This window comes from Aspergillus mulundensis, assembly GCF_003369625.1.
Source record: "Aspergillus mulundensis strain DSM 5745 chromosome Unknown scaffold_6, whole genome shotgun sequence".
Lineage (NCBI taxonomy): Eukaryota > Fungi > Ascomycota > Eurotiomycetes > Eurotiales > Aspergillaceae > Aspergillus > Aspergillus mulundensis.
Window position 1 is genome coordinate 1,383,849 of NW_020797894.1, and position 26,612 is coordinate 1,410,460.

At 53.2% G+C, this 26,612-nt stretch overlaps 8 protein-coding genes across 8 annotated transcripts; 2 read left to right on the top strand and 6 right to left on the bottom strand.

Moving 5' to 3' along the window:
• Window positions 1-986: 986 nt before the first annotated feature.
• DSM5745_06638 (choline/carnitine O-acyltransferase) lies at window positions 987-3,518 on the bottom strand (the record flags this gene model as incomplete). Its single annotated transcript, XM_026748654.1, has 2 exons — window positions 987-3,085; window positions 3,140-3,518. The coding sequence occupies 2 exons, from the start codon at window positions 3,516-3,518 to the stop codon at window positions 987-989; spliced, it is 2,478 nt and encodes an 825-aa protein (XP_026602958.1).
• Window positions 3,519-5,244: 1,726 nt separating this feature from the next.
• On the bottom strand, window positions 5,245-6,344 carry DSM5745_06639 (CAP domain-containing protein; the record flags this gene model as incomplete). Its single annotated transcript, XM_026748655.1, has 3 exons — window positions 5,245-5,315; window positions 5,375-5,664; window positions 5,716-6,344. The coding sequence occupies 3 exons, from the start codon at window positions 6,342-6,344 to the stop codon at window positions 5,245-5,247; spliced, it is 990 nt and encodes a 329-aa protein (XP_026602959.1).
• Window positions 6,345-10,774: 4,430 nt separating this feature from the next.
• DSM5745_06640 (thioredoxin domain-containing protein) lies at window positions 10,775-13,073 on the bottom strand (the record flags this gene model as incomplete). The annotated part of the gene is made up of 3 exons (XM_026748656.1): window positions 10,775-11,394; window positions 11,451-12,953; window positions 13,010-13,073. 3 exons carry the CDS (start codon window positions 13,071-13,073, stop codon window positions 10,775-10,777), a joined length of 2,187 nt encoding a protein of 728 aa, XP_026602960.1.
• A 642-nt stretch (window positions 13,074-13,715) lies between these two features.
• DSM5745_06641 (WD40 repeat domain-containing protein) lies at window positions 13,716-15,004 on the bottom strand (the record flags this gene model as incomplete). The annotated part of the gene is made up of 4 exons (XM_026748657.1): window positions 13,716-13,964; window positions 14,019-14,684; window positions 14,748-14,913; window positions 14,964-15,004. 4 exons carry the CDS (start codon window positions 15,002-15,004, stop codon window positions 13,716-13,718), a joined length of 1,122 nt encoding a protein of 373 aa, XP_026602961.1.
• Window positions 15,005-15,349: 345 nt separating this feature from the next.
• On the top strand, window positions 15,350-17,384 carry DSM5745_06642 (putative G2/M phase checkpoint control protein Sum2; the record flags this gene model as incomplete). Its single annotated transcript, XM_026748658.1, has 4 exons — window positions 15,350-15,372; window positions 15,425-15,460; window positions 15,540-15,783; window positions 16,002-17,384. The coding sequence occupies 4 exons, from the start codon at window positions 15,350-15,352 to the stop codon at window positions 17,382-17,384; spliced, it is 1,686 nt and encodes a 561-aa protein (XP_026602962.1).
• Window positions 17,385-18,214: 830 nt separating this feature from the next.
• DSM5745_06643 (uncharacterized protein) lies at window positions 18,215-19,691 on the top strand (the record flags this gene model as incomplete). The annotated part of the gene is made up of 6 exons (XM_026748659.1): window positions 18,215-18,394; window positions 18,485-18,567; window positions 18,666-18,810; window positions 18,873-18,908; window positions 18,965-19,577; window positions 19,651-19,691. The coding sequence occupies 6 exons, from the start codon at window positions 18,215-18,217 to the stop codon at window positions 19,689-19,691; spliced, it is 1,098 nt and encodes a 365-aa protein (XP_026602963.1).
• Window positions 19,692-19,891: 200 nt separating this feature from the next.
• On the bottom strand, window positions 19,892-22,219 carry DSM5745_06644 (putative nuclear RNA binding protein; the record flags this gene model as incomplete). Its single annotated transcript, XM_026748660.1, has 1 exon — window positions 19,892-22,219. One exon carries the CDS (start codon window positions 22,217-22,219, stop codon window positions 19,892-19,894), a length of 2,328 nt encoding a protein of 775 aa, XP_026602964.1.
• A 918-nt stretch (window positions 22,220-23,137) lies between these two features.
• veA (sexual development activator VeA) lies at window positions 23,138-24,959 on the bottom strand (the record flags this gene model as incomplete). The annotated part of the gene is made up of 2 exons (XM_026748661.1): window positions 23,138-24,741; window positions 24,794-24,959. 2 exons carry the CDS (start codon window positions 24,957-24,959, stop codon window positions 23,138-23,140), a joined length of 1,770 nt encoding a protein of 589 aa, XP_026602965.1.
• Window positions 24,960-26,612: the final 1,653 nt, after the last annotated feature.

The following is a 26,612-nucleotide window of genomic DNA, read 5'->3' on the forward strand; positions in this document are numbered from 1 at the left end:
ACAATTACCCAGAATGATTATCGCTTAGAGCGCTGACCAAGGACAGAATCAACCTCAGCCTCAGTTAGTCACACCATCACATGACCAGTCGAGAAATTACGCCATCACTCTTTTCTGCCGGGCGGTGTACCTGACCGGACAGCGATCGTTCGGATACAGGCGGCCCCGGGACCTGTGTCTTGCATGAGAAATGATACGATTGATTGATAAAACCCCAAAAACAACGCTAGACAAGGATCCCTCCTATCCTCTAACTCATACGGTACAGATGTTCATGGTATGATCTCATGGCCCGATCTCATTGGACCACCTGGTTACCCGGGTCAGCGGCAAAGTGCTTCTGGAAACAGCTAAAGAAAGCGTCTATCATGGGCTCTGGTCCAGCCGTCGGGTAAAGGCATTTCCTCGAGACTGCGCTGCTATCCAGTCAGTCTGTCTTGCTTTGAACCTTGATCTTCGGTGGACGGGGCACTGGCGGTGACTCTGAGCTGTTCCCAGCATCGCACTGCATATGCGTATCAGAAGAGTCGCTGCTGCGCCTGGCCTATCAAGCCATGAATCTCGTTTTAACTGGGGACTGGTTCTGGAGTACATGTAGCGTGTGCAGCAGCGCTGCAGCACGGACACACCAAGACTCGATCCTGCGCCGACGCCCCGTTTCCTCAATGGACCTTGTGCATGGCCATGCATGTCGGGTAGCTAGCTTGGTCTGCAGTAGGTTTGTTTCGGCGGTAGGGAAGGCTTGATGTGTCGCATTGGAGCTAACTAGCTAACTAACTGTTCCCTGCGAATTCGGCGCTTGGTGTCTTAGTCTTGTGCGTTTTATAGAGGTTCTAGAGCTAGTCTACTGTGCATCATATGCGACGACGCTAGAATCAGATCCAAGAAATATGCAAGATTGATATTCGGCTAAATTCACAAGACAGGGCTCAAATCATAATTCGAGGTATATGCAAAAAGGTAAATATCCAAGAAAATATAGTTGATCAGTACTCATTCAACCGTAGCTTCTTGCCGACGAAGCGTCGGCGAGGAGTCTTGTCGCCGCCCCGCTCGCGATCAACGCTCAGCCCCTTGAGGGCATGCAGGAGCATCCCTGCATCGAAGAAGCCGTAGCCGCCCATGCCATCGTCGTCTATCTCCCCGCTATCCGTCGTGGGCGTCTCGGTTCCGGCCCGCAGGTGGCCCGTGTCGGTGCGGACGATGCGACCCCGGCGTTGATCGCGCTGGACCCGCTCCGCGATCATTTCCATCTCGCGAGCGCGGCTGGTCCGGGGACTGGATGGCTTGTGGACAGTTGCGCGAAGCAACTTGCGGATCTCGTGCAGGTACGACTCGAGGGTTTGCATGAGACGTGCGGTCTGACGGTGCTTGGATGAAGCACAAATCGAGATCGATTCGTCCTTGATGATGTAGCCGATACCGAAACCGTCTGCGGAGGTCGGGCCGAATCCGAAGTGTCGCAGGCAAGGATTGCCGCAGTTGGATGAGGAGAGGATTGTGGTGTTGATCTTGTCCCAGCCGGGATCGGCGAAGATGGCGGGCGTGGGAGGTAAGGTGCGCATGGCTCGGCCGTAGCTGCTGACGGATGACATACCGTCGACCTCGGAGAGGGAGATGGAGGCGGACCTGGGGGATCCTGCAATAGACTCGTTCTCCAAGGGACTCGTGTAGCCGTTAGACGCTTCGTCGACGCTGTTATTCCGAGAAATGGGAGCTTCTTCGAAGGATCGCTGCCACAAGGTGTAAAGAGCGTAAAGGTGACGATCCTGTCCTTGACCCTTGGAGCATTCCTTTGTGATCGCCGTGTGTTTTTCGGTAGCCTTTCGTAGAGCATCGACCTTGTCTTCAGCTGGGTTTTCAGCCCAGAATGTCCTCACAAACTCGAGAGCCTCGTTGGTGACGGATCGGATCGCTTCTGTTCGTCCATGCAGGAAGGCCTTGGTCATGGCTGGTTCATACGTGTTCACCACCTGCCCGTAAAGCCCGTAGTAAGCCGCCTGGAACGCCATCTGGACGAAAGCGTCCGGTGAAAATCCCATTGATGTGATAAAGTTCTTTCCGAATCCGTTAAAGTCTAGAACCTGGAATTCATGCTGCTGAAGGAGATCTGCCAGGTGCGACTCGGCAAACCGGATAGCGATGCTGAGCTCAGGAAGCATATCCCATTCTAACTTCCGAGGCGTTGGGCTGACGTCGCCGAAGCTTCGAGGGTGACGCTTGGAAGGGTCAGGGCTGGTGGTTGTCCACAAGCTGGGGGCCTGACCGTTGATGGTTCGCGCAAACCGAAGAATCGTGTCCGTGTAGACGTCACTGGCGAATCGAAGAACCGTATGTCCATCCACACCAGTGTGCTCAAAGTTGATACCAGCACTACCGTTCTTACAGACGATGATCTGAAGCTTATCGTACCACCGGTTCGTGCAGGTACCCACTTGCACGCCCTTTTCCACCACATTTGTACCACAGAGCATATTGGCGCAGAGCTCGGACGTGCTATGAGGCTCGGTATCGTCCAGGCATAGAACAAACAGTGCAGTGTCGACGATGTTCAGCCCCTCGGCATTGATTGAATGCTCATCCTTGGTGAGGATATCCCTAAGTCCCGACCACACCTTGCGGTTTTCTGTGCTGAGAACTCCGAGGGCTCCCTTTGCTGCCTCCTGGATCGGGGTCTGTTCCGCATCGGCGAGAATTACCTCGAGATTCATTGCGATATCCCGTTCGGTCATAATCTGATCATGGTTCGCATCAAGCACATCGAACCAGTAGAACTGGCCGCGGCACATAACGACAATATGCTTCGCGTTGGGCTCCTGGCTGATAACGCATCCATTGTCTGTGGGAACACGCGCAGTACCAAACAGTCGAGAGTATTGATACATGCACAGCGGGGTTCCTCGGACGGTATCTGGGGGCAACTCCTCACGTCTGACCGCGCGCACGAACGAGAGGGCTGAAACGACCAGGGATGCCGCTCGGGTGAGCTGGTTGTTTCTCGCGGGAGTTGGATCGTCTTCCAGCAAGAAAAATGGGTTGAGGTTGAGAACAACAGGACTGTCGTAGTTAAGATAAGAGTCGTACCCTGAAAAGAGGCTGTTAGCTTTAGCATCGTGGTGGGGTTTCGCAATTGACATACAGAATTGCTCAATGTAACTAGTTTGCGACGAGGCGTACTTCTGCAACTTCTCTTGAAGACCGGGCCCCTCTCCCTTGAGGAAATCCCGTACAGCAGCCCTTGTTTCTTCTTGCTCCTTTTGTGTTTGTAGTGGTGCGAGAGCGTCGATGTACTTCTTGCATGTACTCTCAAGATCTGGAATTGGTAACCTTGGCAGAGAGTCTTGTTGCGAAAATGTGATTCCACCCTTCTTGTTGGTAACCTGGTCCGTCAATCCTCCATCCACAGATGTAGGTTTGATCTTAGGCTCAGGAGCCGGGTGTGAGCGGGGGGACTCCATTGCCATTCCCAGTGGCTTAGGTGCAGTGAAGTGACGGACTGCTGTCGTAGAGTAAGTCATCTTGTCAGCTGAGGGTACCGAGTAGATTGCGGATGAATCAAGCGTAGCGGCAGGCGAGGAAGGTGGGTATGGAGAGGAAACGTAAAGCGCTTCGGTAGAAATAGTGGCAGTCTTGGAGATAATAACAGGGCATGGATTTCAATATCTCATGACCGCATCAAATCACGGGATATAGATGATGTTGGCCTCCGTAGTGAGAGGTAAAGTAAGAAGGTAGAGAGGAGACGTCTGTGCTAAGAGGAATATACCAGGGAAGAGGTCTGTTTATCAAGGATCTGGAGTGAGGATATAGGTGCCATGATATGGTTCCGCATTCTGGGGAGGCAAGGTCGGGGGAGAGTGGGGATAGCCTCGGAACAACGGGCGAGATAGCGCCTTGGACGGAGGAAGGGACGCTTACCAGAGACAACTGATAGGAACAGCGCCTATTGACAACCGAGATCCTTCAATCGCGGTGGACCGTGTACGTTGGCACAAGCAGCCGGGGTTCTGTCGGGGGAACGGATGCAGTGCCCAGCGAGCTATATACTGTAGGAAAAGCCGAGTGCCAAGCGAGCCAGGTGTGTTCGGAGTTTGCTCGGTATGAAGGAGATGCAGAGAGATCCAATTTCCAAGGTCGAGCTGTGGAGGTGCTTAAGAGATCAGATGCGGATTGAAGATTCTATTTGCCTTGACACGAAGAGGTGGACAAGAAAGTGGTTGAGCGGTGGTGGTGGCAATATGTCACGCGGTGAGTTCTATCATGCGCGGAGAAGGGCCGCTAAAGGCTTGTTTCATGCACTCTGCAAATTGATGCTGCTGATATGGATATCACCACCTGGGCAAGTCAGTAAGGCAGACGTGATCAGCACAATTGGCGGCACCTGAGGGTTAGCTTGAAGTTGATTGGCTCCCGAGGCTTCACTTGTAGTTCAAGTCAACGATGTCGCTTGTTCAGATGGCAAACCAGCAGTGATGTGCCACATGCAGGATCTTCGTACCACACTGGACCACGGACCCCCAATAGAACGAAGCTTGTCTCGGGCGAAGGGAGCCTCGAGGCATCTGGAATTCTTTTGGATGCGGGGAGATCATCAGGCTCACGTGCATTGTGGGGATTGGAGATGACATCACATACGTCGTTTGCAGGACTTCTAGACTTAGCAAGTGCACTCTTATTGTACATGCCTAGGAAGTCTGCTTAGTTTAATTTACAGTATCTACAAAGACAGATCTACTACCTGGTACAAAATTTGTCGTTCGAACGTTCATCATGTCTTTTGGTTTAAAAACACGCTATCCAGGGCGCCATGCACATAAAAGCAAGGGAAAAGCAGCAAACGTGCAGAAGACAAAATTGTTCGGATTCCTGTCAGATGACAAGCTCGAAGATGATAAAATATTCACAATAGAAGAGAATATAAAATGGCGTGTGTCAGGTCCCGCGAGCACGAGAGCGAACACAACGCACAATAGCAATGTGGTTTCGAGCGAGAAGCCACAGCCACGAAGGAAGGAAACTTCAAAACCACTGTCCACAAGAGAATATTTGAATTTCAGATTTTGTCATGTATCGAGTCAGTGCTCACGTCCGACAGGTATGCAGCTAGCGCCCAGCTACAGACGAAAATCAAGCCAGCTCAAATGCTACCAACTGATACCAGAACTAGGCGCTATCACGCCATTATCACTGTCGTGTAGCGAGTGCTGGAACTACCCAGTCGGTGGAGGGCAGAGAGCTCTTTGCCTATGACGCAGACCACATGGCGTGGCCGAGAGGCTTCAGAACGTTGTCGGCGTATTCACCGTCATAGTTTCCTAAACAGTACATGTTAGGTCAAACTAGAAGATATAAGCAACTCGGGATCGAGACTTACCAGCAGGGCTGTAGTTGCAGACAGTGAAGGGGACGGCCGTGGCGGAATCGACATTGCCCAGGCTGGGACAGCTGACAGTAGCGCATCCGACCTCGGTAGTTCCCTTCCAGACGATCTGAGAGAAGTGGCCCCATTTTTCGAACAAGGTCATATCAGGAGTGGCCTCTCCGTAGAGGTTCTCGTAGTAGCCCATTTCATCGTTGTACATCAGGTTGGAGATCATGACAGCAACCTCATCAGACGAGGTACCGTAACCGATGTTCTGACCGTAGCCGCCGCCGTTAATGCTCCTAAGAAATATTAGCTAGGGTTAAACAGAACGGGGTCTTGGATATGCATACGTGTCGTGCTCGTAGACGCAACGAGCGGCGAGAACCTGGGCACTCGCCTCGAGGGTGGAAGACCAGGCAACATCGGGGGAGGAGTGGTTGGCACGGTGAACGTTGTGGCTGTAGAGGACGTTGGACTGGTAGGAGTTGGCAGCAGTCTCGGTAGACGACGCGGTAGCGGTAGACTCGACGGCAGTCTCAGTGGTAGTGGGAGCCTGGGTGGTGGACCAAGCGGTGGACCAGGAAGTGGACCAAGAAGTGGCTTCAGGCTGCTCGGCAACCACGGTGCTGGTAGACTCGACGGTGCTTGTTGAGGTCGAGGTCTCAACAGGCACCTTCTCAACAGCAGCTTGGGTCTCAACGGCGGCTGCAGGAGCGGTATTCTGGACCTTGACCTGAGTCTCAGGGGCAGCAGAGGAAGTGGCAGCGGGGACCGAGGTCGAAATCGAGGTAGGGGCGGGCTCAACGGTGGCCGTGGACTCGACGGTTGGAGTAGCAGGCACGGTGACAGTCTCGGTGACGGTGACTATAGTCCAATCGGTCACGGTGGTAGTAGTCCATTCGGTCACGTAGGCGGGCTCAACCTCGGCCATAGCACCAAGGGCGCACAGGGCAGCGCCCAGGATCATCGAGTACTTCATGACGAGCGGTTGTTCTTTGCACTTGCGGAGGATTCACGCGTAGGCTTGTACAGGTCAACTGTCTGGTCGATCGAAGACTTCTCCAGGAAGTAATCCGAGCGACTAACTTGATTGATAATGGCTGAACAGCGACCTTGGAATTCACCCTAACGAGAACGGATGAATCAAGTGTAACGACGTCGTTGGGAAGTGCAGATCAACTGCAGATGGCGATGTTGTTGGGGGGTACGAAATCCAGCCGTGTGTTGTTTGTGGTGGTAAAGGAATGACAGCCTCGAGCACTTTTTAAGGAGTGGAAAAAGTGCACCGAGACGGAGAGAGAGCGAAGCTTGGGATAGGAGATGGGAGGAGAGCGAGAGAGGGCAAGAAGGCGAAGAGGAAGGAAGGAAGAAGAGGTTAAGAAGGCGTGAAGCTTGGGAAAGGAGACGGCGAGACGGCGGACGGCGGACGGCGGGCAGTGGGGCGCTTGAGATCTAGAGACTAGCTGGGGATAATCAAACGCAAATTAATTCATCCTCAGGACTTTGATGACCGGCGGCCGAGACAAATCTTATACTCTGTCAAACACGAGACGGGTCAAGACTCAAGACTTTTTGAAGCAAGCCAGAGGGCGCTGCTTTGTTTTTTTATTCCATTGCATATCCTTTTTGCTGCAGGAGCCACGAGAGATGGACCCATGGAATGCATGCTCTCCTTTTACTGAGCGATTTTAACATGCTGAAGATCCTCGCGCCCAAGCATTCCTGAAGTCTGGGAAACAATGCCCCAGCCTGGTCAGCCATCGCCCACCATGACTGGACCCAATTGTAACAGCGCTTACCCAGGCTGCATTACTGGACTGAAAGCCGTCCAGATCTCGCGGCATTGTCAAATATAAAACGGGCGTGAGCGAGATGCAGGTACGCCTCGTGTTTCAGGAACAGCCGTTGGCACCAATCACAGCCACGCGGCTCGCAATTGCGTTGCTTTTGCTTTGGGCCTGCCCGCGGTTCTGTGCTCGGAAGCTGGAAGACATTGTTTGCTTTTCTTTCTTTTCAATACATCTTTATTCTCCGAGGCGTTATTTCTTTACTTAGTACTTAGAATACAAAGCATCCTCGCGAGTCAAAACACAAGAGGAAAGTGGTTACAGAGCCCACTTGGACCGGCCAGTCCCACAGGAGAATTTCAGGGGAGAGCCATGATTAACCGCCAAAACTTGGCACTCGGCAGCCGCTTTAGTGTTTCAAGTGTCCACCGCGGCGCCCACCCATTGGCTCCATCTCGTCCCTTCAGGGGCGAAGTCGTTATAACCCATGGCTCTCTCCGTCGGCGCCTACGCAACGCCTGGCTCCAGAACCGTCCATGATCGTCGAGTCTGGACGCTTTCTTTATCCTCATTTCCTGCCTGGGATCTCTGGCCCAACAGCCAGTGACATCCTTGGCGCCCTCTGCTATACTCGTCCGTCCGTTAGCTGTCACAGCCCAGATTGTCTCACCCTCGCTTATCTACACCGCATCTGATCTCATCGTCGATCTCACATTAAGACACTTTGTTTCAGCAGGCTCATGAAGCTTGATTCATCAACTACCACAGGCGGTATTCGTAATGGACATCGTCTCGTCCTCGGCGGCCGACTAGAGACTAGAGTCTGGATCCAGGCCGGGCAGGAAACGGTTAACGGTCAGCAATAATCTGCCCCTCAGCCCCGGCAATTCGGATAGGACTGGACTCGGAGTCTCCAACTACTGCTGGGGCCTGGAGACATCTCATTTCAAACTTTTCATGAGCCCCAGCCAGAGGACTATCTAGACCGCATATTCTGGAGCCTGGAACTGCTGAACAGTCCTAGGCTTCGTGGGACTGTGTTGGACCCAGAGACCTTACCCTTTAGATACATCAACGTGTCCATCTCACCATCTGTTCTGACTTGTCACAGCAAAGGTCCGGAACAATAATCTCCGGGGACACGAAGTATGCAATCTCGAGCAAATGGCGGCACTGCACGTGTGGATTAATTTCCGTACGCCTACGCGGCTGGCATAGGCTCTTGTACAGAGTACCTGTGCCGTGCAGTGGTACCTAGTCTACTGCATACGCAGGGAAACTCTAACATCTCCATCATAACCTTATTCCATTCAATACGGCCATATGTTCGCCTAGATAGACGAAAACCTCGGCAGACCCGGCTTGCCCTCCTATAGTTATTCACCAATACTACTGCGGCAGTCCGAGCATTATCCGAACCATATCAGATTGACGTGGACATGACATTCCACCATGGATATAGATCCAAACCATGGGCAGGGCTCCAAACAAATAGCCTTACCTACCATACCTACATCCAAACCTACCCGTTCGAGAAAACGGTAAATCATTTCGTTCCTTGGAAGCTGGAACTCTGGAAGTGATCGCGTGCTCTGAGCTCTCACGAGCAGCGGATCAACAGCCCGATTGTTCTTCGTGGATTTGAAGAAAAGCTTTGCGCAGCCTACCGTGGGCGAGACCGAACATCATCTCCAATCTCCAGTCATGAACATGCCAGAGCGTCGGTTCCAAGTATTCTGACGGTGTTCTCTTAGTCACATCCAGTGGATGAACGAGGTATCCTTCAAATCTTTACGGTCGAGACCGAGAGTCCTCTCCATCAAGAGAACGCCAAAGCATCCATTCGAACCATTACAAGAGATCGTTCGCATGCTCTTAGTCATGCTTCGTGGCTAACCTGACAGGGACTGTTCTTCCTGGGTTCGAAAGAAAAGCTCTTCGCGTTCTACCGTGGGCGAGGATGTCCTGGTATCCGGTTCATGGTACATGATAGTTGGTCCATCAGGTACCCAGCGCTTCTACCAAGGCACGAGCGACGCCTCTATTTGCCACTCAACAGTCAACACAGACAGTCATACTCTACTCGGCAATTGATGGCAGCGAGAGCCCGACGATACTGAGCTAGGCATTCCTCAGAATGATCCTAACTGATATACCCTCTAGAGAAGGCGTTAACCTCGATGCAGGCCTGATAAATGGCCGTGGCAGATGAGCTGTCCATGTCCTGTCATCCTGCGGCTACGCTCTCGTCCGAGTCTCGAACCCTCAACGTCACCTTGACGATCTATCTGGAGTCTTGCCTACAGAGTTTGCTGAGAACTGCGCAGGTGGATAGTCAACTTCGCCTTTACCGGCAGTCCCGAATACTGCCCATCACTTGCAGTCGCTGTCCATGCTGCTATGAACGACACTCCATTCCTTCTCCTCTATTTTCTGCCGGTCTGCCCACGCGCCGATTGGAGTCTTGTCCTTTCAGAGCAACGTGAACTCCATCCAAGCATTGTCATGAATACCCAATGCTATCGGCAGTGCTCAGCACACTCAAAAGCAGGTTTACTTGTATCTTGTCCCAAGGCCGGTGGCAAGGGATATCTCCCTCAAGCAGTAAGACTACCTGTATCCTTTCCGCCTCGCCACATGAAGAGCGCTGAAAAGCCGCCGACGGGGAGGCCAACATAGAAACACCAGCGCCATGTTACTTGGTCTGTGAAGATGCCGCCGGGGAATAGGCCCACGACCGAGGCAATTCCTGTATCTTGTTTAGCGGAAGTCCCCAATAGACCTAGATACTACCGTATGAGAAGCCAATCTAGTCCCGTGAATAATGGCCTCTTCTTTGGCGGAGCACAGAAAGCAGCCAGCTTGAAGGAGCCCGTATTGGTACCGGCAGCTCCCAGGCCTGCCACTGCACGGCCGGCAATCAGAGCCACCGATGAAGGGGCCACGGCGCAGACTAGACTTCCGATCTCGAAGAATATAGCCGCTAGAAAGACTGTTCTGAGAGAGAGGGGGGAATACGCTTTGGCCCCTGTAGTTGGTTAGAACCCGACGAAGAGGTGAACTTTTCAAAGGGGGTATATGCGTACTTGCTGCCTGGAAGCTCGCGGTCACCAGGAAGAGAGCAGAGCCGTACCAAGCCATATCGTCCAGATTATGAAATTTGGCAGTGATTTATGGGAGCCGTTGCTATGATGGTCTAAGTTCCCGCCAATAGAAAGTAACGGGCATGATGAGTTGGTCTACACTCTCAAAGTCCAAAGAAGTAAGGAAAATGCTTAATTTACTTATGGCGACAGATATACAACCTGTCTGTCTTATCCATTCAACACATGGTCACGATCCATGGATGGGCAGAGGTGAATTCAATGAACATATAGTTCGGTATAGATTGCAGACATATCTGAAGAATCTTGGGGAAGTAGATTACTCGATCTATGGTTATACTTTGGGTCAGGTCAGAAACTCTGGGCTGTCCTCAGGTCACTCTACTCAACTAAAGGTTCTAAGAGCAAAGCAAATGGGACTCGCTCTCAAGACACATATCTAGTAAATGTCAGTATGTTAGGTCAGTACTGTTTATCACTGCCCAAGATATATTCAATTTCTAATATGCGCTCGAGCATCACAGATCGACGGTCCGACAGCGCCCCTCTTCACAAACAAGCAAATAGTTCTTATTTCCAGCCTTCAGATCCTTGAATAATGCATTCCGCCGTCGTAGCCAGAGCGAGTGCTCTCCACTGGATACCCCAAGAGGCGAATGATAGACCTCCACCAGAGACGCAACGGTGTTTGAGGACGATGATAGGGTTAGACCCGCCTCTGCACGAATCTTCTTGACCAGGGCGTCCCGGTCGGGCGCTGGTGAATGTCTTTCGCTTGAAGAGCTTGAGCCCGTCGGAGACACTGTAGCGAATATGCCTGTTACGTTTCGTGTTCCTGTTTCCAATCCCACAATTGCGTCCAATAGGCCGACGAAGAGGAAGGGATGTTGGAGGATTTCTACCGCGAAGGACTGGCAGGTTTGGCGAGCGAGAACGCGGTAGCTTTCCTCTTCAAGAAGACTGGAAAGGCGCAAAAGGTTTCGTGCAATAACCCCGTTGACTGATGGCACGGCCGACTCGGTGCCGGTCTTTAACCGGAGCAGAGTAGCGGGGTTACCCGGGACTGATGTTGATGGGGTGGTGTAGTAGCCTGCAGGGGTCGACCCTACATATGCGAGAAAGTTGTCATTAAGATAGCCTGTTTAAGACAGTCAGTGAGCTGAACACCTCATTAGGGTTAGCGGGGTAGAGTACGTTGTAGCTGTTCCGCGAACTGCAAGTAGGTGTCGTCAAATGTGGCCTCATACATGTCCAGCAGACCGCTACTCAGAAAAGCATAGTCTTCCGCGAATCCTAAAGTCGTTCCCTTGCTACCGTCACGATAAATTCTCCAGAGCTGACCCGTCTCCTTGTCAAATAGGGTCTCCTTGATGAAGTTGATGGCCTTGGCTGCAGCCTCCCGACATTGGGCTGACTTTGCGCTATCGATATCTTCAAAGAGCACACCGCACTTGGCCAGAGCACCAATCGCCAGTCCGTTCCACGCTACAATTATTTTGTCGTCGAGATCTGGCCGCACGCGGTTCTTATCCCTATATTCGCGCAACCTTTGCCTGCCCGACTTGATGATTCGCACGACTTCGTCCTCACCCAGACCGAAGTCCTTGGCTAGCTTGCTTGGGGTAACCTTGATTGAGAGGACATTTTGGTCCATGAACTCGTCATGAGGATCATTTTCTGGTGCGATGTTTCCATCGGGAAGCACACCCCAGTGGCGAGCGCAGACTCCAGCGTCCCGTGGTCCCAAGACCTGAGTCAGCTCCTTCAGGGTCCAGACGTAGAAAGCACCTTCTCGCTTTTCTGTATCGTTAGGGGTCGGTAGACTGTCTGCATCCTCGGACGAATGGAAAGCACCGGTCGTTGACTGAACTGGCGCAGATGTGAGATACGTGATCAAATCGTACACCGCACCGAGAAGCTCGGGATTGTGGGTTATTTTGAATGCATCGGCGTAAACATCCAAGAGCTGGGCCTGATCATATAACATCTTCTCAAAGTGAGGAAGCCCCCAGTCGGCTGTCACACTATAGCGCGCAAATCCATGGCCGATGTGATCCCGTATGCCCCCGCGAGCCATACTGACAAGTGTACTGACCGCCATGGCCGTAGCATTTTCACATTCTTCTTGCCCAACAATATCAGTCACTGCGCTCGGGTAAATCCCTAGGCGGAGCAGGAAACTCAAATTGGATGGCGTGGGAAACTTCGGCGCTCTCGAAAATCCTCCATTGTTCACATCGTAGCGAGATGCAAAATGCTGATAGGCTTCCTCTAGAAGTTCGACATCTAGGTCTTCATCGGATTGGTCACCCTGGTAAGTGTGGGTGCCTTCTTCCGCAAACTCCCTCAATTGCTTGGTAATCTCTTTTGCACTGTCCAGACAGCGCTGTCGCTGAGTTTGCCATACATCGCGCAGCTTTTCCAAGATCTCGATGAAGCTAACAGTGTCAGGGCCATACAACGATGCCGTGTTCGGGCCAGGCCAGTACGTGCCGCCAAACACGGGCTCCAGGTCGGGTGTCAGGAAAACATTCAACGGCCAACCTCCGGACCCTGTGGTTGCTTGCACATAGTTCATGTATATGTCATCAACATCAGGTCGCTCTTCTCGGTCAACCTTGATTGGAATGAAGGATTCATTGAGAATCGAGGCAACCTCTTGCGACATGAATGACTCTTTCTCCATAACATGACACCCTAGGAGAAATTAACAGCTGTCTCACGTAGTGGTGGTGTTAGTACTGCGGACGTACAGTGACAGGCCGAGTAGCCGATGCTCAGGAAGATTAGCCGGTTGTGCCGACGAGCGAGCTCCATGCTTTCGGCATCCCATAGCTGCCAAGCCACCGGGTTATGCCTGTGTGCTCTCACCTAGAAACTATAGTCAGACCTAGACGAAAGGAGTTATCTGCGGAGGAACACGATTTTGGGAACACTTACATACGGGGATTTACTGGCTTCCAACCGGTTCACAAGCCCCGCCCCGGTAGCAGTATCATGAGTTTGGTTGCGTTGAGCCTGCATGCTGAATAGTCCTTTACTCCGTTGAATTCCAGGCTTGCGTCCAAGTGCAAACCAACGAGACCAGGGAGGAGGGGCTGACAGACAGAGAAGCCGTCTGCCCGCACTAACGTTCAGGTCCCAAGAGTACGGCACGCGGGGAAGCCGATAGGGACAAGACGGCAACAAATAGGAACTAGTCGGGAACGTGATGCAAAAATAGCCCCTCGAGCAGTACTCGGGGATTATGCGAGATACAAGCGGCGATAGAGGCTCAAAGAGCTAGAGTGTCCTTGAGTGGCTTGAAACGCTCGCGTTGGCTCAGGCTCCCTCGGGATGATCGCCGGCGCAATCGAATCTTTACGTCATCATTGCAGCCGGGTCACGTGGCACATCTACAAACTGTGGGGTTACTACTACACCTAGCTCCTTTGGTACTTCATGACTGCGCCCTTTTTCCTAATCTTCTTCCAGTAGCTCTGCTAGTTCGCGCTCCTCTTCCTCTGTGAGCATAGGTTCGGGGTTGGCCGAGTGTTCGTCAGTTGGAGGATTTTTTGCCTCAGCTACTGCATTCCGCAGATCATCAGGCTTAAGAGACCACTGTCGGACGGTAGCATCAATGCCAACGCTGACCAATGTCGTCCCCAGCAGGACTAAGCCTGTTACCTCCTCGAAGTGGCCGGTAAATGTGTGGTACAGTTGCCCAGTCTATGTTATTGCATCAGCCAGGGCAAATGGATGAAGAAGGAACAGAAAACGCACCGATCGATTCCATACACGGATCTCTTCATCCCGACACGCGGTTATAACCCACCCTCCTCGCTCGTCGACTACTACGTCCTTGACATAGTCGGGGTGAGTGAGTGTGAGGTTTGCCTTCCACCCGTCCTCTCTAACGAGGCATTTCGTCGTCTTATCCGCTGAAGCTGTCCAAAGGTCACCATCTTGATCGAAATAGAGCTTGTAGACATTAGTCTCATGAGCCAAAAGAGCTTCCATGCCAGTCAAATCCTGACTGCCTTTGGACAAATCAAACTGGCGGATTTCCCTGTCACTGCCTGCGCTGAAAAGGACTTGGTCGCCGGAATCATTATCCAACGTAAGCGGGTCGATTGATAGGTCCTGGATTCCTTTCGCGTGACCCTTGAGTAACTGCAACGGTTCTCCGCTCGCGATGTCGAATACGAGTATTTGCGCATCGGCACCGCCTGAAACAAGGAGGTCCCGGCCCTTGATCCTTGTGGTCACGACCGCCCTCACAAAGTCATTATGTCCTTCGTACCGTAGTTTTCGTTGCGTTGAAGTTACATCCCAGCTCCAGACGGTTTTATCCCAGCTCCCCGCAAACAGAATCTTGCCGTTTGGGCTAAAACAGAGACTTGTAACAGGGGCAGTCGGTCCCTTGAAGATAGATACCGTTTCTCCTGTCTATATGCCACAAGTAAATTAGCATCGCGCTTTGGTCAACATCCGGACAAGAAGTATACGTACTGCGAGGACTATCTTTCTGACCGTGCCGCCGCTCTGGGCTACATATACAGCGCCAAGGTCGAAAGGATCCGGTTGGACGGCGAGGATCTTGCTTTGCAATCGGATAGGAGAGCCATTTGTGTTGCTTGACTTGGCATCTTTTCGTTTCTGTTCGTCAAGAGCGTTGCTAAACCGGTCAGTGCTGAGGAGATGCGGGGAGAGAACCGGGGTGCGCACGTAGTTTGAAAGAAGTCGTCCCGATGGGAGGAAACAGCCATGACGGATATAGATTAATTAACAGGGTCAATCAAAAGTGAGATTTATCATGAAGAAGATGTGAGCCCACTAAATAATGTAAACAATGAAAATGCCTTGAAAGACTCACAGTCTGGATGGCAGTCTGAACTGCTCAGAGCGCTCGTGTGGGCGACCGTAGAGGAGCCCTTTTCCCGCCACAAACTCTGCTTCCAGCTTCTTCCTCTCTCTTCGACCTCTCCGTCTCTTAGTCCCCTTCCCTTCCCCATCCTACGTTTCTCTGCCTATATTCTTCCCCTCACTCCACATTCACCCCCTCCACCTCCCATATTCCTCAGCGCGTCCACCGCGCAAACTTCCACGTCAAGATGGACATGAACCATTTAATAGGGTCAGTGGCCTGAGCTAGGGCATGCGGCTAGGCTGGAGTTAACACCTGGCAGTCAACGGTTCAACCTGATCTCCAAGAGCGATATTCGGTATGCACCTCATCCTATCCCCTTTGATCCTCCTTTGTCGCTTTATGCCCTCGAGCGTTTGTTGTCTAACCTATTCAAGCTATGTCGGCACGTTACATGAGATCAACCCCGAGGCTTCCACGATCGCCCTGCAGAATGTTGTGTCATTTGGAACCGAAGGACGGCGAGGCAATCCTGCCGAAGAACTCCCCCCATCCAGCAGCGTCTACGAATACATTGTCTTCCGAGGAAGTGACGTAAAGGACATCAGCATTGCCGAGGATAAGAAGGAGAACGCCCAGCCTGAGCCTCCTCAGATGCCCGATGATCCAGCCATCCTAGGAGTGAGTTAAAGCTCGAAGCATTGCCCCTCAAACTCCCTCGATCGACATATGATCATATGATGAAACATTTCGGATGTAAACTTCACAGACCTGTTCTGAGAGCGCAAAACCATGTGGATATTTCCGTTGCCTTCCTTCTGATTCAGACCATACGTTTGGCACATTGCCTTTGGCTACAACAAGCGGAGAGATCGTTTACTTACTGACTTGCCCAATAGAGCGTGCCTCGCCCCGGTCCCGGTCCCGGCTCCGGCCCTAGCTCCGGCCCAGGACCTCAAGGTCTCCCTTCCCAGCCGCAGCAACCTCCGCAGCAGCCGCTTCAACAACCACCGCAGGGTCCTCGTCCTCCACCTCCCGGCTACCCTCAGCAGCCTCAATTCCCCCAAGGCTATTACAATCCGTACGGTCCACGATACCCCCCGTTCCCACCCGGCCCCGGATATCCGGCTATGCCATATGGGGCGCCTCCAGGCTGGTATCCTCCCCCCGGCCAAGGCTTTCCCCCCGCGCCAGGGCAGTTCCCCCCTCAAGTGCCAATTGGACCTCCTGGTCCGCATCACACGCCGCCTTCTCAGCGTGCCGCTCCTACTGCGCCCAAAACAACTTCCGAGCTTCCCGTTGGTGACCGCCCTTTGAGTAGGCCAGCTGCGCAGGAAACTAGCCCTGCCCCTGCTGTGCCGGCTGGGAGCGCACCAACCCCGCCTGTTGAATCCAAACCGTCCGTTGCAGAAGCGGTCAAGGCGACGACTACTGCTCCAGCTGAGAGAATCCCACCAACTGGTCCCAGGGGTGGACGCGCACCGCCAGTCATTCCTATCACCCCAGCCAAACCCAGTGCCTCTGCGGCTGCCCAGGCTCCTCTGGCTCCTGCCACTGTTAACAACGTAACACAAAATACCGCCCAGGCCGCGATCTCGGAGGCAACTCGTGCGGCTACCGCTGCTGTCGCGGCTGCTATGGCCAAGCTCCCCCAGCCCAACGGACAAAAGAAGCCTCAGCACGGTGATGCCGCGGTGGAGGGTATTACACGACAGATGGCCGAGATGAAACCTTACGACGGCAACCGTGCGCCTCGTAGTGGTCAGCATTCCCGTGGTCGCGGCGGCCACCGAGGTCAATTCCAAGCGCAGTCAAACAAGAAGGTCGAGGTACCTCAAACAGACTATGACTTTGAGACTGCGAACGCCAAATTCAACAAACAGGATCTCGTGAAGGAGGCCATTGCCTCTGGCTCTCCTCTCGAAGAGGTTGAATCCCCTGCGCAAATAGATACCGCTGCCGAGGCCCCTTCGACCACTCAGGGCGCCAACGTCTACAACAGGACGACGTCATTTTTCGACAACATCTCCAGCGAGGCTCGCGACCGAGAGGAAGGTTCCAATGTCCGTCCTGGTGGCCGGGAATGGCGTGGCGAGGAAGAGAAGCGAAACATCGAGACGTTCGGCCAGGGCAGTGTTGACGGGTACCGCAGCAGCTACCGGGGCCGTGGCAGAGGCCGGGGCTATGGTCGAGGCCGAGGTGGTTACGGCCGTGGCTACGGGTCCCGCGGCCGCGGAGGTCGCAACATGTCCCAGTCGACCGGTGTCCCTACCGCAAACTAATGAGTCGCTTTTTGTTATACCGTTAGCTTGGAAACTGTTTGATGGCGTATTTAGCGGTGGACATGATCTTTTATCTACGATCTTCTCTCTTTCCGACTCGGAAGTAACGAATACCTTCCTAGAGTCTACGTTTCCTGATATTTCCGGCGTCGGGTGGTGCATTACTCAAAGAGTTCAGGTTGGCCTGAATACACGCTCGTCCAGACTCGCAGACTTGACATGGGTTCGCATGAGTTTACAATGGGTGGCTTAATCAGCTATGCGTTGCTGGCTGGCTTTGGTTTCGCATGGTGTCTTTACACGGCGTTTGTCTTCATTGCATGGATTATGGTCGTGGGCCTCCGTTGCATATTACTCAGACGTTCGGATAATGGCTGCCAGTTCTTTCTTTGTTGTTATGCACGGCTGGTCTAACAGCGACGGTGCTCTTGTATCATACATACTTAGTGGGCGAAAACAGCCTCGAGAAAAAAAAATGCATAAAACGGGGCGACCAATTGTCGTTCTCTACAACTTTGCAATGCTTTCTCTGTACCAGCTCAACATAGACTGCTGTGCAATCCTGATTACGCACCTTGCATAGGTAGGCTGACAATACGCAACCCCTCACTTTCTTTCAAGCTTCTCCTCGCCTCTCCGCATTCTCTCCCCACGCTTCCTCGGCCCAGCTGCTCTGTAGCCGGCTGTCAATGTCAAGCGACCAGCTTGAAATCATGGATCATATGTCCTTCCCCAGCTTCCCCAGCTTCTCTGGGATCCTCTTACGGACTCCACCGAGACTCACTGAGACTCAACGGATCTCCCAAGATACCTAACACAGCAAACGCGTCATGAGCCCGACTGAGCGCCTCAGCAAAGTCGCCGACGCCCTCACAGGCGGCCAGACGGTGCAAGAGCCCAATGACCTCCCCTGGAACCCCGATGCTACGCGGTTTCCATCTCGTAAAGAGCTCCCACGGATCCCCGGTGCCCCGGATGATGCGGCTTGGGTCTGGGGCAAGGATGACCAGGTAGGCACCTACCGTTTGTCTCCTGGCTTGAACGATCGAGTCCATAATAAGATCGACATAGGATACGACTGATGCTTGTATCATATCTAGATTGGCCGATTGAATCTCCTCACGCCGGCGAGGGTCAAGGCCGCCGCTGGGGAGATCAAGACGGGGGAGATGGTTCGGCTGGAGTATGCATAACTGCGCCCATGGCACTCATCCTTCTTCTCTTGCTTATCAACCTTCCATGGGTCATTATGTGTGGTGGTAACTGAGATGACGCGGACAGTCTCCCCCTCAACGTCCCCAAGGCCCCCGCATTCGGCCGCGAGGTCTTCGAGCACAAGATCAAGCCGCTGGGCAGCGGCGTCGGCTACGATGATCTCTACACGCTGAACACGCAAAGCGGAACGCAGTGGGATGGCTTCCGGCATGTATGTTCTCCTTTCCTCCAATAGAACAGGAGATACAGAACCATACTGACAACTAGCCCTAGTTCGCACACCTCGGCTCGAAGTACTTCTACAACGGGGTTCGTTTCCTTCCCCCCCAATCCACTACTATCCCAGAGCATTTGACAAGGCAAAGGCAACATCCACCGACATCGAAGGCGCCAACCCCACAACCCGCTGCAGCATCCACCACTGGGCAAAGCACTGCATCGCCGGGCGCGCAGTCCTCCTCGACTACAAGGCCTACGCGGAATCCCACAACAAGGACTACGACCCGTACACCTCGCACGCCATCTCATATTCTGACCTCACGTCCTGCGCCGCACACCAGGGCATCGACATCCGACCCTATTCAGCGGGAGGGGGCATAAGACCCGGCGACATTCTGCTCGTCCGTTCGGGCTTCGTGCAGCGGTACACCGAATTAAGCCCCTCTCAGCGCGCCGCCGCAGCAGCACGCACGGGCACCGACATCGCGTGGGCCGGGCTCAAGCAGGAAGAGTCAATCCTGGACTGGCTGCACGATTGCTACTTTGCGGCTGTGGCGGGGGATAGTCCGACGTTTGAGTGCTGGCCTGTGACGGCTACAGAGGGGGGAAGAGGGAAGATCGGGTTCATGCATCAGAATATACTTGCGCTTTGGGGGATGCCGCTTGGGGAGATGTGGGATTTGGAGGGGGTTAGTGAGGTTTGCAGGAGGCAGAATAGGTGGACGTTCTTTTTGACGAGTGCGCCGGCGAATGTTGTTGGTGGGGTTTTCCTTCTTCTCTCTCCTTCTTTTCTCTTACTGTGGTTGGAGGTAAGGCTAATTCGTTTATGCAGGTGGTGTGAGCTCGCATCCGAATGCAACGGCTATCTTCTAGGGTTTCTTGAGATAATCAATCGGGGATGCTTTGAAGAATGAGCAACGTATATTCAATTCCCAGTTCATAACATTCATGTACATTCGTGATTGACATATTGTCAAGTATCCATCGTTGTTTCATGCAAATAAATACCACCCAACTTTGTCCGGGTTAAATGGAAATCAAGTATCAACCAAAGTACTCCGTTCCGTAGATAGTCAAAAGAACTCCTCCGGCCACTGAAAGCCGCCAGAAGCCTTCCTAATGGTTGCAGTCACAGTCCCGTCCCTCTCCATCTGTTCTCTCCTCTTGCCCATCTCCCTAGCCAAACGGCGATCGACCTTTGCCGCTGTCGCAGCAAGATCCTTGGGGAGCGGAGGCACGGGTGGGATGTACTCGTACCGCGCTTTTCTCCTGCTGGGAGTTGAGTTGGAATTCGGAGTTGCGGGTTCATCCTGCTGAGTAACTTCAACGTCATGGGGCTGCGGCTGCTGTTGCTCTACTTTCCTAGGGCTACCATCAGAAGTATGATCCTCGCCTTCTTCGTAGTGTTGGTAATGTTGGTTCTCCTTGTTGTCCTCAAAGCTAGGGCCGGGGCTACGACCACGACCATGTCCATGGCCAGGCGACGCGGTGGAGCGTAGATCTCCCCTCCCGCGTTTCATGCGTAGCACTGGAGTTGCGGAACGATTGCGAGAGGTAGATCGGAGCGGTCGGCTTGTTGACACCGATGGTGAAACTCTATCTCCGGCCGGTGATGCACTGGTAGTGTTCTCCGGCGCAGGGCTACGTTTCTGTTTCTGTTTTCGTTCAACAGAGCCAGGGCTATCACTGCGAGCGTTCTTGGGAAGTTTCGGCTTGCGCAAGGGTGTTTGGTTGATGTCGGATTCCGCTAGTGCTGAGTCTGGCTCTGTCTCTGGTTGGCCTGGAATCTGGGTTTCTTTCCCTTTCTGCGGCTGTTGCGAATAGATCTGTGGGATGGGCGGAGGCTGTCCGTGCGAATCAGATTGGTCCTGTTTCTTCCTGGATTCAGGGTCCGGGGACTTGCGTTTGCGGGACGGGCTGTGTGCAGAACTGGATCTTTCGGACGGTTTCCGCCATGACTTGGGAGACTTGAGTGGTGTCTTGCTTATGCGGATCTGAGCCTGATCCTCAGTCTCGGGAACTTGAAGTGTGTTTGTCTCTGGTAGCGTGGTAGTTTCGGACTCGTGCAGTAGCCTTTCCGAGGGTAAAGAGGGCAAAGCACCTGGAACGAATTTCCGCTGATACGGTCTCTCCTGGTTGAGACTACCCCGTGGCAATGTATCTTCCTTCCCCGCAAGTTCTCGTAGCTCTCGCTTTGCCCGTTCAAGCTTATCTTCGAGATTACTGACTCGCTTCAGGAGCTTCGCCTGCCGCTGCATGTCCTTCCGGGACTTCTGGTGCCGAACTTCCTGGCCACGGTTATCTATATGCTGCAGTAAGGACGACATGCCGTCTTGTTTCTTTATGGAAGGAATCGCCAACGACGACTTTGCCTTTCGTAGATCAGGGAACGGGATCGTCGGACGCAGCGAGTTCCCGCTCATAGAAATACGGACACTCTCACTCTGTCCGGAGCTTTGGCGCGAGTGATGAGCGACGCCACTGCCGCTGGCACTGCCGTACTCCATCTTCGCCTGGATAGACTTCCATGTCTGGTCAGGGAGGCTGGCACCCGCCCCGGTTCCAAGGCTCTGGATATAACTTCCCTTCTGAGTACCCTGGTACCCAGCCCGCTTTAGCTCTTCATATGCCAGTTGCGCTTGCTGGAGCCGATCATCCGCGCCCTCCTCCGGCTGGTTGCCTTCCTGGGTTTGAGAGCCCTTCCAGATCTCAGACACGCTCCAGCCACCAAACGGGTTGAAGGCGGACGCAATGGTCTTGCCAAAGCGGAAGATTCCAGACCCTCGATTCGTCAGCCCGCGAGTCGTCGTTTCGTTGCGCGCTTCGTCTGGAAAGAAGATACTAGGCGGTTTCTCGCTCACGGTATCGTTCATGTGGCCCTCAACAAAGCGGGACCGACGACCAGGACGCATATGTCTCGGTGATCGCGATCGTGCTCCCGGCGAGGCATGCCTACTGTAGTGACCGAACCACCGCCTGGGGGCCCCAGAGGCAAGCTGCTGCTGCTGCTGCTGTTGTTCCCTCCGTCCCGTTGACTCTGTCTCCCTCTCCACCGACTGCCGTGGCCAGTCATTGGACCGCTGTCGCTTAACCGAATGCGAAGAAGGAGAGTTATTTGAAGTCGCTTTCCCACCCGCCGATACGCCCTTGTGCTCTGGGTGCAAAGATTCCGGTTCCTCCGCGTCATCGAACTGACCTGATACCTCAGATGAGTAGTCCGACTCAACGCTGATGCGACTGGAGTTCCATTCTTGGTTTCTGGAGCGAGAGGAATAGCTGGCGATGCGGGGATCCGGCGAACGGCAAGTTGACTCGAGGGAGCGCTGGAGCTGGTGGTCTGCGTCGTTGTTTTCGATGTCGGCGCTTCGGTTGGCAGCTCGGGATGCCGAAGCAGAAGACATCTGAATTGTTTGACTGTCAGTCCATGTGTCTCAAAGTCGCGCAAGGGAGTAGGACAGGGTCGTTTCCCGGCGATGGGTGAAACTCACCTCCGCAGTCCGCACCGATGGGATGCGTGCTCCTTGCTTTTTTCTCTCTTCTATTCTCAATCTTATAGTGCGACCAGGAATAAAAGTGGTGGAAATGGGAGAAACTACCTCCGCACTGGAGACGGGGCGTGGGGGAGGGGTTTTGTTATGTTTGTTGTTTTGGTGGTGTTGTCGCCAAGCAACAGCCAGAAGTACAGAGACGGCAGAGACGGGAAATAAAAGACGCACAGGTCAACGTCAGATGAAATCTCTGTTGTTATCTGCTCGGAGTTTTAAGCACTCAAGATATACTGTATTATTCATTCCAGATTGTCTTCGTTGGAATGCAGGTTGTTGACCGCTTGAATGCTTCTATGCACAGGCATTCTATGGCTCATTCCTAGGAGATCCTAATCAAAATCACAAGTATAGTTGGGCTCAATGATGAAAACTACTAAACTGTCTTGTGGACTTGCTTGTATTGCGCACATATATCCAGTCCTTACAATCGTAAGACAGTTCAACTCAGATAGTGATCCGATTTGTAGGAAGATTCCATGTAGTGAGAATGCCCGGAGGACCAGCCATGCCGATGGAATGGATAACATCAACTTGGCTATATCAAAAAATGGCAAATTACAAATCGAAGAAGGTAAAGGAAGAATCATATACAGCTTTCAAAGAGAAGAATGAAGATATGGAAATCGGATCTGTAGTCGTGGGAATATAAACCAAGGTGACCATTTTAGGCCGCAAGAAATTGAAATCAAAATAACGAGCATTTCGCCTGTACGCCGTTCCCTATTCCAGAAGCCCACCAAGGGGTATAATAACTAAACGCCGGTTGAGTGTTCAATGCATGGTGACAGGTTTCGAGACCATTCGTCCATTAGCGCGCTTGTAAGCCATCTGATCGGGGCCATCAATGAGTGAAGCCCTTTCGTAGGAATGTCTCCGCTGCACTCCAGGATAAGCTTCACTGTCAGGCCGCATTCCGTTGTACAGTGGTCGGTCGTCATGGCCGAATGACTCCTCATATGTCCGTTTCGACAGCATCGGGTTGGTATCCCAGAGGCCCTTGACAGGGCCATTCTCATTCGCCGGGCTAGAGCCAATGCTGCTTGACGGTTGAGGCGTTGTTGAAGAGAAGTCAGAAAAGGTAGTAATCGGAGGAAGAGACGTGACCATATTCGAGGGCGTTTGGGCCCGAGTAGTCCTGGGAAGTTCATGTGGGTAGTGTCCCTCGCTAGGTTGCATGATGCGTAGGGGTGGCAGGTTCGTCGGTTGCGGTGGCTGTGGATAATTTGTGCGCTCCATTGGAGCTCGTGAGGGCGGATGCGGATAGCTCATCGAAGAAGGCTCGTAGTCGTGGCTTATTGATGGGTTCCGGCCATGAGATATCGAAGAACGAGGAGAGTAGGGGTACGTGGGCGCAGTCGCCTGTGGGGCGTGAGAAAGCTGTGGTGCCGAGTACTGTGTCTGCGTAGCACCAAATGACAAATGCGATTGATATGACGGGGTATGTAGCGGGGGTGCAGCAATATGAGCGGTGGGCGGAGCGGGTGCATGAGCGGAAGCGGGTGAAGGTGTCGAAGGAGGGAGTGCGACTGGGCCGGGCACCGTGATCGGGGGAGGAATCGGTGTAGAAGACTGAACAGGAGTAGAAGCCATGGGGCGCTGGTAAGGCTGAGGAACGGGGTGGCCATACTCCACTGCTGACGGACGGCGAGAGGAGTAGGAGTACAGGTCGACTGTGCTGATACTCGTGGACCGAGGACGTTCAGGAGCATTCGCGTAAGCGTCCGGCGCAGCATATTGATCGCCGGGGCGACCGTTGTAAGCCCGGTCGTTGTCGAAGTCGTATTCCTCCGTCCGCTTATCCCCCCGTCGTCTCATCCGAACATCACGCCGAATGCGGACACGGCAACCTTGCTCCGCAATCATGCGGCTGATGGGCGTACTCGTGGTCAACCCAGGGAACTTCTTGGCGCTGTAAACGATGAAGGGGTTAGACACGACCTCCAGCCGGAACTCCAAGAACTGCTGTGGGGGCCCTAGTTTCCCAGGAACTGGCGCGGGCATAGGGTGTGTTCCGTCGGTTGCGTCTTTTGGGTCTTTGATCTGCTCGAACAGGTGGAAGCTGAAGCGATAAGAACCTTCATTCCGCACGGAAAGATCAGGAAAGATGAAGTATCCGGCTCGGTTCGGTTTGTCCAGGTATGCCACACCAGCGACCGGCACACCCGTCAGGACTGGAGAGCCTTGGCTGTTGACTTGATTTGCGGACATTCTGCCTTGTGCCATCGGGCGTTCGGGCTCTAAGGTCGCGAAGAGGAAGAAATTTGCGTGATAGACGAATGTGATATCGGTTTTATGGCTGTCGTCATGGGGGTCCGACTCGAAGATGTTCAGTTCGATGACTGGCGGAGGATCAACAGGGCGGCGATCGGTGTGCGCTATCCAACTCGATCAGCATTCTAATCACACCTTCCAGTGCTCTTTTCATACACTTTGAACCTTGACCGCAAGCTCTCGCACGCTTTGGCTGCTGCATTATGCTCATCTTGTACGTGATCCTCTTTCCTTCGCGAGTAATTCGGCTGACAGAGTTGGTATTGCCAGACTCGCTGAGCGAGATGCTGAGCGGCGGCGGTGGTCCAGGAAGCGTAGCCATTTCGACAGGATAATGCGATATACTCTAGAAATCTGATTGCAATTTGTATTAGAAGGGTAACTATAACCACAGTCGCGATTGAGGGACGCAACGTACACTGATGATTGACCTGTACTACTCGATCTACTGTTCCGACAGCTTGGTGTGGCAGCCGACACGAACAACAGAGCGACAACAGCCAGATGTGAGTATGGCTGAGAAACCCAACGAGGTATATCGTGCGACAATACTGCGTACAACGAGAGTCCGATTCGAAGGGGAGGAGGGCACGAGAAAGTAAAGAGGGAGAGGAGACGAGTAAGAGACAAGATGGGCTGGATGGGATGAACAGCCCACGGCTTGTCCCTTTCGGGGATGGAAGGGAATAGGGAGGAGGTTTGACGGACAAGCGATCACGCGAAAAAGTGAAAGCTGCAAGATGGAGAGATGGAGAGAGGGGAGGCAGCGATAAAAGAGGGACAGAAAACGGCAAAGTCAGCCGTGTAAGGAAGACGACCACCTACGCTATCGCAACGACACCGGTGGGCGCTAGATAAGTTGAACTAACGAACATTAAGTACTTCGGCCGGGGATGGATCGACCTGACCGAGACGAAGATCCCCAGAAGTTAGAACAAATTCATTCACGTCAGCTGTCAAAAACTCTGGCTGCGACGAATCCTAAATTATTATTACAGTAAATAGCTAGATAGCTCTTTTCTAATTGAGAGCTCTTATTCGTGCTGCTACCAGCTAATTTCCGCGTTCTTTGTTGTCTTCCAAGTTCCCAGGCAAAGTCGTGAAGAATCACAACAAGGAATCCTGATTCCTGAACAGTGGTGGGCTCCCGACCAGCGCGGTGGGTGCAGATAGGGGAGAAGAGGGGTGGGGACCGGCGCCTGATGATTGGGTTGCGGGCTGCGGTAGAGTTCGATGGGCCGCAGTCGTGGGCCCGTGGCTTCGTCGCTGGGAATTTGGGTCTTCGGGCTCGGAGTAAAAAAAAGCAGGAAAATTGAAATAATCCCGATTCAGCAGAGAATCTAAATTAAAAGACTCCGTCTAGGGCTCTATTAGAGGCTTGGCAAGGTCCGTGTTTCCGCTCATGACACGAGCGGTTGGCATGACGCCAGAGCAAGCTTCCAAGCTAGACCCGACAAAGAATAGTTGACGGCCATCGCCGGTTGACTAAGCGGGGTCCGAGCGCGCTATGCTTGAGGAAGACTAGCGTGGCTTTGGCTCGCTCTACCAGTCGATTTCCACGACGGCCTCGAGTCTTGCGATAGGTGCATCCTCCGGCCGATTCATCAAGGGCCGGCGACACGGAAGGAAACCCTAATCGATGGTCTTGCTCATCAGTCAAGGCTGGGCAATTTCTTGGTCTGGCCTCCATTCCTGGCTGGAAATGGCGTGGCTGAGGTCGCTTAGAGGCAGGAGTTCCGAGGTTGCTTTGGCAAGGAGAGAGATCATGTTTGATCCACGCAAGCACTGCACAGCACAATTTCGTTGTTCGCTGCCGAAATGTATTCGATTTCGGACCCGACGCGGCGGATCGAGAGCATTCCCAGAGTCTGGTTCCCTCAGAAGTGGTCAGTGCGTGCCTTTAGCTTGGAGCCTTGGTTTGCCCATTCCGTAGCTTCTCCCGAAGATAGTGGCAGGTATCAACTCCAGTTGCTCC